Below are 12,011 nucleotides of genomic sequence, written 5' to 3' on the forward strand. Positions count from 1 at the left end.
GCTTGGTTTGATGTAGCAGTGGTCCGGTTAAGCACATATAAAGGAATCTCGATAATATGGCTCATTTATTAGCTAAAAATGCACTTAAACTCTCTGAGGAGAGCATTGTAATGGAGGGTATTCCTCCTTGTATCCAAGCTTTGATGTTTTAAGATGAATAAGAATCGTTATTCTTCTTTCTTGAAAAAAAAAAAGAAGTATAATTGAAATACAAAACTAAAAGACAATTTGAACATTTAATACTGATTTGGACTTGCTTTACTGCCTTCTTCTGTATAACATTTTCTGATTTTTCAAATATTTAATTTGCTTGCCAGAAATGTCTACATATGGTTGAGAGTCATATCCACAGTGGTCGGCGTGCTTTAGATCCTTCAATTTTGCGAAAGAGAGAAAAAACAAACAAGAAAGAAAGAATGTAACAACTAATATGTTGTAATTGTAGACAGAAACTTCTGGTCCAAACATTTCCAACAATTTAAGTGACACAATCTATTTTAAGAAGGAATGGCATCGGGCAAATATTCTTGCCTCTGCTGCCCTTATCTGAAGACAATCTTCTTTATTGCAGCAAACAATAGAATGAGATAATATTCATCACTTTCACATTTGCGACCGCACTTTCTCGATGAGCTCTCTTCTAAGAATCTTTCCTGAAACCGACTTGGGGACTTTGTTTATGAATGTCACTCTCCTTAATCTTTTGAATGGTGCGACCTATAATGAAAAGGAGAAATCAGATTATGGAAGAGTAATCTTATATTATATGAAGATTGCCCCTATATTGTGCTTCTTACCTGATTAGCAATGAATTTCATAGCATCTTCTTCAGTCAGTGAACTGTTTGGTGAGCGAACGATATATGCAATAGGGACTTCACCAGCTTCAGCATCAGGAAATCTGAAAAATGGAAATGACTCGGCATTTAATGATGTCCATAAAATATGAATACATAGATTTAAAAAAATTAATTTATGTGAATGATAAGATTTCGCATGTGTTGAACTTACGGGATTACAACAGCATCTAATATCTCAGGGTGAGAAACAAGCAATCCTTCAAGTTCTGCTGGTGCAACCTAGTGAGAATTGAAGAAAAAAAAAAATTAAAATTAAAATGAAAAATTAAAATAGTGAAAACTTTAAATGATTAATCTCCCAAGAACCACTAGAATTGTTTACCTAAAAACATTAAATTTTCGATTACTAAAGAAACATATGTTTGTTTGTGGAGGAGGTCTACACTAAAGCTTAAGTCTTTAAATAGTGCATGACGGGGTAATTTTATCTTTTAAGATCATCGTGAGTTGATGCTGAGTTTTGATGATAGGGCCAGTGACACTGAAACATTCTGGATTTGGGATACAAGAAGTCAAATTTATGAATTCAGGAGGGAAGAGGGTGGCAGTTCATAAGAAAAAAAAAAAAAATGTAATTGACCTTTATTTTAGTTTACATATGGCCAAGGACTTGGGTTGAGTATTTTTTATTTTTTTATTGGTAAACAAGATTTTATTTTATCATAAGAATAGGCAAAAGCCGAAGACTTGGGTTGAGTATTACACCAAATATTTGAATATCTCAGTACAAATTAAACAACGTCCTCATCCCTAAAACTGTTGTTGTTTTGACATATATTCATAGATTCTGATTACTTTCTCAGCTAAGCCAACATCGAGGCATACCTATTATAATCTAAGAAGAATTCAAATGTAAGAGATCACCTTGCTCAGAAGAAAATCAATAAGAAAACCAAATTATCCAAGATGCATTGCATCGAATACAAGAGCAAAATCTTCGTAAAAAAAGAAAGTAAATCACGCCAAACAGCTAAATCACAGGAGCCGTTGCTGCAGTCATTCAACTGAAAGAACTTTTCATGGCAGAAGGATTTATATACCTATACTTTTATACACAAATGAGAAGCCATATCATTAAGACGCTTTCAATATCACAATATATTGTGTACTCAAAAGACAGGCCAACTTGTTCCCTTCATACACTATTATTATTTGGACAAATTATAATTTCTACCGTCATGTTACCACTCATTTTTCAGTGTCTTCCCCATAATAAGTGCTTTGAATGTGCTCCCTAAACTACCAATGGATTTCAATGTGACCAAGAGTGCACATTAGAACTGAATGTATTTGCAACTTTTTGTAGTTTATGGTGCATAGTGGAATCCATCGGTGGCTTATGATGCACTACAACTAGTCAAAGGTACACATTGAAAGATAAGTGGCAATTCACAAGTGCAAAATCTAATTTCTTGTGTTATTAAACAAAGCAGCAGGCAGGATTTGGCATACCTGAAAACCTTTGCATTTGATGAGCTCTTTAATTCGGTCAACAACATAAAGTTGTCCATTTGCATCAAAATATCCAAGATCTCCTGTGTGTACCCAACCCTTTTTATCTATTGTCAGTTTTGTGGCCTGGGGATTGTTGTAATAACCTGAAAATGAGTTTTTCAATTCTTGTGTTAAATATCCAAAAGTAAACAATAAGAAAATTGCTAGACCACCTTAAATGAATGCAGAGCTTGTGTGCAAATTAAAGAAAGGGTAGGCGACACCATGTCAAGCTGGTACCAATTTTGCTGTAAGGACCAACCATATGGAAGAAGCGTGCTGAACATCATCGCAGAGAGAGGTCACTAACTAAACTCCATTGACTTGTAAATGGCATGATTACCAAACACGCAATTAGGGGGAAGGCACAAACCTTGTTTTTGATATGCTAATTGGAATATCCGCAAAGTTTAAAAAGTGTATCAAAATGCATATGAAATCTATTCCACTATTTAACCTCACGACAGGGAACCCTGTGCAACACATCTTCAAGTATTATAAAAAAATTAAAAAATTAAAATAAATAAATAAATAAAAAAACCTTAAAAGCCATGAGTGAGAGGAAGTTTTACTTCATTTAATGGATTTGAGAGGGGCATATGACATATGGACAAGAAAACTTATTGCTCGTATTAGACGGAATATTAGCAAGCATTGCCCTCCATATAGAGATCAGAGTAGCCGTGATCTAGCTGCTAAAGTGCGTACTTCTTAAGCAGAACATCAGAATCAAAGTGGACATCTATGTTTTGATAAGTAAAATGTTCATTAAAAGCACAAAAGGTGCAACACAAAAACACAGAATATATATAACACACCTATCTAAAAAAAGAAAACGTAACAAGAAAATCATGTAAGTTGGGCCCATTGAAGAGGAATCTATTCAAACATAACTGACAGAGCAGGGGGATTGAAGTGGGTATAAGAAAGAACTCCTCATTTAAATATGCAATCGCACTTCCACACTCCTAATTTGGCGGTGACCCTGCCCATCTGGCAAGAGTAATTGAGTCACCCTCACCCAATTCAAGTTCCTATAGCCCAAAGTATATGTGGTTACACCAATGTGAAAGGGAAAAACATAATCTATGGGAGACTAAAGCAGTTGAAGTCTTAGCGTTATTATCAGTGTAGAAATTTTATGGATGGTTCTTTTATGTTTAACGTGGTATGTATAGAAGGAATGCAATGTCCAGAACTTTGAAGATTTTGAGCAGTGGATGAGCTAAGATGATCAATACTGCTAAAAACCCTTTATGTCTAGATGTTGGCTAAGAATAGTTCTGGGCTTTCTATTTATCTATACTTTAGTGTTTTTTGTTTTCGATCTTCTCCCTAGTATGGTGCTCTCTTGTATGCACCCCAAGAACTCAGATTTTAGCCCGTTTTACTTTTAAATAAAATTAATTTACTATTAAAAAAATTATCAAATTCTGATTAATAGCTAGAAAATAATATAGTCCTGCTTGAGAAATTTTCTCTGTACTGGCACAAATTGAATGGTAGCACAGAACGGTAAAGAAAGATCATTTCATATTTATAATCAGAAATGACAACTGCTAGATTGAAAATCAATCCGTGACAAGGAGACTAACTTTTTGGTGGATTCAAAAGTGTGGAGACAAAACAAGTTAACATGCTGATTTGATAAAGCCAGGACCAAGGTATCTTAAAGATTTGCTCAAGATGCTAAAGCTAACAAATGAAGGACCAGTTCCTCTCCATGATCACCATAGCCCATGGGGCATGGTGTTGCATTTGTCTGACAAGGATTACAACTTAATGCCTATCAAACACGTTTCAATGTTATATGCAATCAATTGACACATTCATGATGTTGGACAATTAGAATTGGTTGATTCAATCGATGATGACCAACCTGACTTTCTGTCCATATCAAAGAGCCTAAACTTGTTCTCAGAAGAAAATATATCCATGTAAACAGGACCAGGTATGCAACGACCAAGTCTGAAGCCCAAACAAAGAAAGAAATACCTTGCATCATATTAGGCCCTCGAACCCATATCTCCCCCAACTGATTAGGAGGGAGAGGCTTCAGGTTATCTACACTCACAATTTGGGATTCAACTCCAGAAACAAGCATTCCAGCTGAACCAGTATTTCGAATTCCAACTGTCGCATTCTCGAGGGAAACAATTCCACAAGTTTCTGTCATACCAAAGCCCTGCAACAAAAAAGGAATATAAATCAAAAGCAATATTTTATGTTCCCCCTGCTCTACCAAAACCCACACAAACAGAATGACCCTCCTAATCAAAAGCAAAGGTAGGATGTGAATTGCCCAAAAACTTTACAGGACATAGACACCTCTTTGAGTTTTTATTGATTTTTCAGTGCCTGAATTTGACAAGCCACTAACTATTTCTACTAGAGCCATTTAGAAATTCTCAGTATTCCTCATCACTAAGATGGTCTTACCGGCAAAGAGATCATGGGTTTCTTTCTTTTGTTCAAATATTTACAGAAGTTCTATATTCATTAGAATTTTTAAGTAGGACTTTACAAATACAATAGCAGTCTTTATTGATAAGACCCCAAACCACTCTTCATAAACTTTACCCTATTTTTCAAAATGTTTCCAGTTTATTTTGAATACAATGAATGATGGGCCCCAAGGCGGACCAAGTCTTAAGGATCAATTATAAGATCAAGAGCCAAGAAGATCAAGGAAGCAATGTAAGGATTGATTCAATCCACTTGGGATGAAGCTAGCAAGAGCCCAATAATTAAGATGGACTTGAAAGAAGTAGAACTAGTTTTGATCCACTAGATTCAAGCTGTGGAAGACATGACTTAGAGATAGAGCTTGTTGTTGTTAAGGCTTTCAATTTGTTTAAAAGATTTTTATTTTTAGTTTAGAATAAGTGGGCTTAAGGATGCTTAGCCCACATACATCTTATTTCTTATGAACTAGGATTTTTGAAAAGGTCTTGTATTTTGGCCAATGGCTTATTTAAAAAATTATTATTTTATTTGAACTAGGGTTTTAGAAGTTACTGGAGCACTACACTGTTCACAGTACCGCGACACTATTCACTAGGGTTTTTGGGGATGGTTTATTTAAACCAATTGTAGCCTTATTTGAGGAGGTCAGACAATATTGAATTTTCATTATGAGTCGAGTTATCTCCTCTTGCTCTTAATTGAACGTTTGAACTTATCAAAAATAAATTACAACCTTTGTGGCTTTCCTCCTTTGTAATCTGGGATCTTGAGACAGGTTTTTCAATGGTTCTAGATTTTAATATAATCTAGGTTATTGAAACGAGTTTTCAATGGATTTAGATTCTCCATCCATTGACTTGATTTTGGATTTCTTGGGTAAGTTTTCAAATTGATTGTAGTTCTAAGAGATTCCAATTCCACGGGTTCACATCATGTGGTATTCAGGGCAAGATTTCCAATCAGGTCTGATTTTATCTTTTAATTTTTGCATTACTTATCAAAAAAAAAAGGAGGGGGGCGGGCTGCCAAAATTCTTAGGGTTTTTGTGTGGCTGCCAAAATTCCATATTTTTCTTTTTAGGGCTGGTTCAATTACTCATAATCCTAGGGTTTTTTGTGTTGGCCGAAATTCTATCTTGTTAGGGCTGTCAAAAATTTCATTATCTAGGATTTCATTGATTCCCTTTTATTTCCTTGTCAATTTTTATGTGTTTGAATTCAATTATTCGATTGTCACAATTGAATATTGTTGTTTGCGATTGAATTGGTGAGAAAAGAAAAGAAAAAAAATTCGAAAAAAAAAATCGAAAAAAAAGGAGAGAAAAAAAGTAAAGGTAGCATATTCAAAGGTTGCTACATATTTACAACAAAAGAGAGAAAGAAATTTGTTGCTTGGGTCTTGTCTTCAAAGGGGCTGAATTACCTCTTGTTACGTCATTCTAGTTGTTATCTTGTTTTGTAATTACTCTTTCCCTCGTATAAATTTCTTGAGTCTCGTATCATTTTATTCGTTCATTATTTCTTGAACCTAATTACTAGTTGGAATGAAACAATATTGTATTGTCTTGATTTAGTTTAACTAGCTCTTAAAGAACTTGAGCAGGAAAACTCTTAAGATAAAATGCAAGAAAGTGTGAGACTATTATCTGGAAAAAGTTAATTAAGAGTGAAACAAGAGTGAAATGCCATTATTTGAGTATAAACACGTAAGGGAGTGTGTGAGGTTTTACCATTAGCATTATTTTTGTGCAGCACATTATGATATCTCAAATGAGTGATTTATCACCCAAGGGGATAGCAAATAACTCGTTCTTTGTGTTGCAGGCCATGCAACAACAGTTTGAATGGTTGAATTTGGTGTTGGAGGAAATAGAGGATAGGATGGATCAACGAGATACAGTGAGTAGAAATCTGCAACGTGGAAGAGAGAGGAAGAGACGTGAGCCTAGTGTTCAACATAAGTCTCTTGTTGCCAGACGTGCTCTCAATACACAAGTTAAGATGGATGATATAGCGCAGCAGAGAAAGAACATTTTTCATACTAGATGCCACATCAACAACAATGTATGTAATATAATTATTGATGGAGGGAGTTGTACTGATGCGGCTAGCACTACTTTAGTTGAGAAATTGAATTTACCTACCTTGAAACATTCTAGACCATACAAGTTGTAGTGGTTAAATAATTGTGATGAGGTTAGGGTAAATAAACAATTGCTAGTTTCTTTTTCAATTGGAAAGTATAAGGATGAGGTGCTTTGTGATGTAGTACCTATGCATGCTAGCCATATTTTGTTAGGGAGACCGTGGCAATATGATAGGAGGGTGATCCATGATGGGGTCAAGAACCTGTACAGTTTTGTAAAAAATGGCAAAACAATCAAACTTGCTCCTTTAACCACGAAACAGGTCCATGAGGACCAACTGAAAATAAGGTTGATCAAAAAATAAAGAGTGAAAGTGATTTTGTTCAAGAAAGAATGAGAGAAAGTGAGATTGATAAAAAAAAAAAAAATAATGAAAGTGAGGTTGATGAACAAAGAAAGAGAGAAACTGAGATTGGAAAAAAAAAAAAAAAAGTAAAAATGAGGTTGAGCGAAAAAGAAAGTGGGAGTGAGATTGAAGAAGAAAAAAATAGTGAAACCAAAAATGAGAGAGAAAAATGAGAGAGAAGAAATGAGGGCGAAGCTGAAATCTCGAAAAAATGAGAGTGAAAAGAAAAAGAAGAGTGAAAAAAAAAGCGAGAGTGAAGAAAGTGAAAGAAAAATAAAGAGAGAAGTTAATTTTTATGTTAAGGCAAATTTTACTACTAACGAACTTGACAAACCTTTGCCTAATGTTGTTGTCTCTTTATTGCAAGGCTACAAGATCATGATTTCTAGTGGTGCATTAGTGGATTGCCACCTATTAGATAGATAAAGCATTACATTGATTTTGTGCTAAGTGCAACAATTCCTAACCAACCTCTCTTTGAAGAACATGTGTCATTGACACACTTGAAGGAATAAGGTAAGTTGTTGACTAGAATGCATGCTAAGTGGGAGGACTGTCTTGAGACTTTTTCTCATGTAATCATATACACACATGGTGAGGAAAATTTTGTGGTTCATACATTAGCAAGAAGGTATGTCCTTATCTTTAATTTACATGCAAAGTTATTAAGATTTGAATATTTAAGGAAATTGTATGCTAATGATGATGATTTTGCTAGTGTGTATGGAACATGTGAGGAAGTATCGTTTGGTAAGTTCTATAAACTAGATTGGTACTTGTTTAGAGAGAAAAGACTTTGTGTGCCTACTAGTTTTATGCGTGAGTTGCTTGTGTGTGATAGATATGGAGGTAGTTTGTTGGTTAACTTGGGTGTGATGAAGATTTTAAACGTGTTACATGAGCACTTTTGGCCGTATCATTTGCCATTTACTGACGTGTTGCATGAACGTTTGTGACATTATCATTTGTCATTCATTAACGTGTTGCACGAACATTTGTGGGAATATTATTTTCCATTCATTGAGGTTGCATATAACCGGAGTTGTCATTTTGGTGTAAGAAATACTTTAGATGTGATTCATGAACATTTATGAGAGTATCATTTGCCTTTCATTGATTTGTTGCATGAACGTTTGCGGGTATATTATTTGCCTTGTTAAGAGTTTACATGTAATAGGACCATGTATACTACCATTTTGTATTCTCATATTGAAATTGTATATGGTTTTAATCTACTTACTCCTTTAGCATTGATACTTTTGCTTGTTGGGGTGACAGGAGTGGCTTGGATAGACTTTTTCACCTTCTTGAGAAAATTAATGATAATTCATATCAAGTGGATCTTCTACGTAAGTATCATATTTCTGCAACTTTCAATATTTCTGATCTTTTTCCCTTCGATCCAGGTGGAGATTCAAGGTCGAATCCTTTTGATATAAATTTTAAAAGGTATAAATTTTAATATAATCTAGGTTCTTGAAATGAATTCTCAACGGGTTTAGATTCTCCATCCATTGACTTGATTTTGGCTTTCTTGGGTGAGTTTTCAAATTGATTGTAGGTTTATGAGATTCCAATTCCGCGGGTTTATATCAATAAGTCTTCAATGATTGGACTCCATATCATTATTTGTAGCTTTACCCTCATTTCTTACTCTAAAATTGTGGCAAAATGTCTTGCTGGCAGATCTACTCAACCCCATAACGTTCTATATAGAGAACAGGGCCAAGAAAAGGAAAATTTTGAAGTTTTCAAAGACAAAAAAGTAGTTATACTATAGTACCTTTTCGCTATTGATTGAATGGAGTCTAAGCCAATATTCCTCGTAAACTTGACTTACTTGAGTACCGAATTGATTACGAGAAGTTTGAGTTTGACCTGCATAAACTTGACTTACTTGAGCTCATGAACAAAGTTTTAATAAAAATTAGGCTCTATTTTCTTACTTTTACAATATTATATTTTGTTATAAGTAAAATTTTATTAATACTAAGAGGATTAGCCAAGTACATAGGGATCTCTACAATGTAGACAACATTTTGATTATAGACATAGCATAACACCAGGGATCGTTTGTAATGTATGGATGTATACAAATACCATAAAACACACTAAAAGAATAAGAGCTTGTATTGTTTAATGCTGCATTAAACCATAAAAGACGCCTAAGGGATAGAATAAGGGATTTTCTTTTTACATTAAGATAATCATATATGTAATATATAAATGATCTATCGGTGGCTAAAAAATCATATGAACTACTACGAACACAAGGTTGAGCAATTTAGTTTTTTTAATTCATAGGGTCACCTAATTAACCTGAACAAAGTAATCGTAATAAATAAATATTATCTAATGAATTTATAATATGAAATTATGAAAAAATCTAAAATTTTGGTGATGGCATTTACTTTATAGTAGAAGAGCAATGTTACATGCGGTCGTGGAATTATAAATACCGCGCAATCGCTTTGAAAAAGAGTGGGGTCCACGATTAAAAAATTAATTTTTTTCATGTGGGTCCTATGTTAATTCATTTTTTTAAAGCGACTGCACGCCGCTTGCACAATCACGACTGCAAATATCATTTCTCAAAGTATAAATGAATTATTATAGAACTTGAACAAAACCCCAGACTCTATTGAAAATATAAATGAACCAAACTCAAATATAAATTCCAGCTCGATGATTGGTTGGAGCTTGAACATACTATTAAATAAAGAGACCAAACTTCGATGAACTATAAATATCTTTTAGTTCTCTTCCAGTCAGGGTACATACGCCCATTTCATCAATTTATTAAAACAAACCATCGACATTATAGAAACAGCAGATTAATAAATTAAAGGAATAAAACAGGTTTATGAAGATATTATTTTGCGGTAAAAGTTCAGCGCTAGAGCTTGAATGCCCAATGATTTATTTAAAATCAGGTGCATGCGTAAGTAAAGGTAAAAGAGTACCTGAATGATCACAGCCTTAGGAAAGTTCCGGGAGCACTCCTCCATCAAATCCTTTCCCAAAGGCGCCGCGCCGGATCCGATATGCCTCAAGGACGAGAGATCATACTTCTTGACCACGCTTTGCTTTGCCAGCGCCAATATCACCGGTGGCACCACCCAGAGATGGCTCACCCTGTACCTCTCCACCGCCCTCAGAAGATTCTCCAGGTCGAACTTCTCCATCGACACAACCGCATTCCCAATCTGCAGCTGCGAGTATAGGATCACCTCCAGCCCGAAGACGTGGAACATCGGCAGCACGCAGAGAAACACGTTGTGCGTCTCCCCAGCGAGCTCTTGGTCCATTGACACCATTAAAGACGCGGCGATGAAATTCCTGTGGCTCAGAATCACCCCCTTGCTCGTGCCAGTCGTGCCGGAGGAGTATAGCAGCGCCGCGGTGTCGTTCTGCTTGACATTGTTAGCCGGGAAATCTGACCCGCACCTTGGCCCGGCTAGGTTAACCAAGTCTTCGAAGTGGGTTACTTTTGAAGAAGAGGAAGAAAAAGAAGAATGATTGGGTCCTAAAAAGACGGCCGGGAGGTTGAAATCCTTTACTTTGTCCCACAATTCCGGTACGGTTATAACCAACTTGGGTTTGGAGTCCTTGATTTGCTTGGCGAGCTCGTTGACGGTGTAGACGGGGTTGGCAGTGGTGGCGACGGCGCCGATGGCGACGACGGCGAGGAAGCAGAGAGGGAACTGGATGGAATTCGGGGCGAAGATGAGGACAACGTCGCTCTTCTTGATGCCAAAGCGGAGCAAGCCATGGGAGAGCTTAACGAGGGTGGATTTGAACTGAGACCAAGACAGGACTTGGGACGAATCGGCGTCGATGAGGGCAGGTTTGTGAGGGTAAGAGGAAGGGTTCCGAAAGAGAAAGGAGACCATGGAGAGCTCCGGGTCAGTGGGTAAAACAAGAGGTGGTCTGAGAGACCTGAAGATGCCATCTCTGCCATAGCCAGATTTCTCCATTGCAAAAGGGACTCGACTCCACAACTGAACAACGCCAAAAACAAACCCAAAGCGAGACGAGAGCTTATATATACAACAAAAATACACTCAACAGGAGTCTGAATGACGATAGCGAGACTCATACGCTTCAGCAGCACGCAGATCGAAATGCAGTGTCTTTTAATCATAGGTGTTGCCAAGGAGATGAGATGTGTTCCGTTAAAAGCGATAGTGACTTGTAATAAATGGAGAAAATGAAGCCGTAGGAATTTTGAAGCAATCGTCGCATGGGAGAGAGAAGCGAGAGCGCAAAGACAGACAAAACAGTCGATGACAATCATGGATTCATGTATCGTGTTCGGACGGGAGTCTTTTCGGTAGTGCAAGCAACATAGATGGAGGGCGTAGCTTAACCCTTTATTTATTTTTATTTTTATTTTTATTTGTTATTCTGTTGTGTCGGTATCGATGCAGAGAAAATCGCATCTATTAAAGGGAAGAGAAAAAATTAGAAGTAACCATTATTTATCACTATACATCGTACATCTTATAAAAAAAATATTTATATATTCTATAAAAAATATTTTTATATCTTATAAAAATATATAAATACATGATATACAGTATAAATAATGACTGATATATAGAATTACTTTAAAAGAAAATACTATTTCCACCAAAGAGTTTTTCGGAAATCTTCTACTGAAATTCTTTTTTTTTGTTTTTTATTTAATAGTTAAGTAA

At 35.8% G+C, this 12,011-nt stretch overlaps 1 protein-coding gene across 1 annotated transcript; it reads right to left on the bottom strand.

Annotated features, from left to right (window-relative positions):
• Positions 1 to 414: 414 nt before the first annotated feature.
• On the bottom strand, positions 415 to 11,643 carry LOC122291769 (probable CoA ligase CCL7). Its single transcript, XM_043099734.1, has 6 exons — positions 10,275 to 11,643; positions 4,349 to 4,538; positions 2,312 to 2,457; positions 1,011 to 1,078; positions 798 to 900; positions 415 to 717 (listed from the first exon to the last, which is right to left on the bottom strand). Exons 1-6 carry the CDS (start codon positions 11,286 to 11,288, stop codon positions 604 to 606), a joined length of 1,635 nt encoding a protein of 544 aa, XP_042955668.1. The 5' UTR covers positions 11,289 to 11,643; the 3' UTR covers positions 415 to 603.
• Positions 11,644 to 12,011: the final 368 nt, after the last annotated feature.

This window comes from Carya illinoinensis, chromosome 13 (genome assembly GCF_018687715.1).
Source record: "Carya illinoinensis cultivar Pawnee chromosome 13, C.illinoinensisPawnee_v1, whole genome shotgun sequence".
NCBI classification, from domain to species: domain Eukaryota; kingdom Viridiplantae; phylum Streptophyta; class Magnoliopsida; order Fagales; family Juglandaceae; genus Carya; species Carya illinoinensis.

Coding starts and splice junctions, on each gene's coding strand:
- LOC122291769 (XM_043099734.1), bottom strand. CDS start 11,288: ATGGAGAAATCTGGCTATGGCAGAGATGGCATCTTCAGGTCTCTCAGA. Junction 1,079..2,311: donor TCAAATGCAAAGGTTTTCAG/GTATGCCAAATC, acceptor AATTCTCACTAG/GTTGCACCAGCAGAACTTGA. Junction 718..797: donor TGAAATTCATTGCTAATCAG/GTAAGAAGCACA, acceptor TTTTCATTATAG/GTCGCACCATTCAAAAGATT.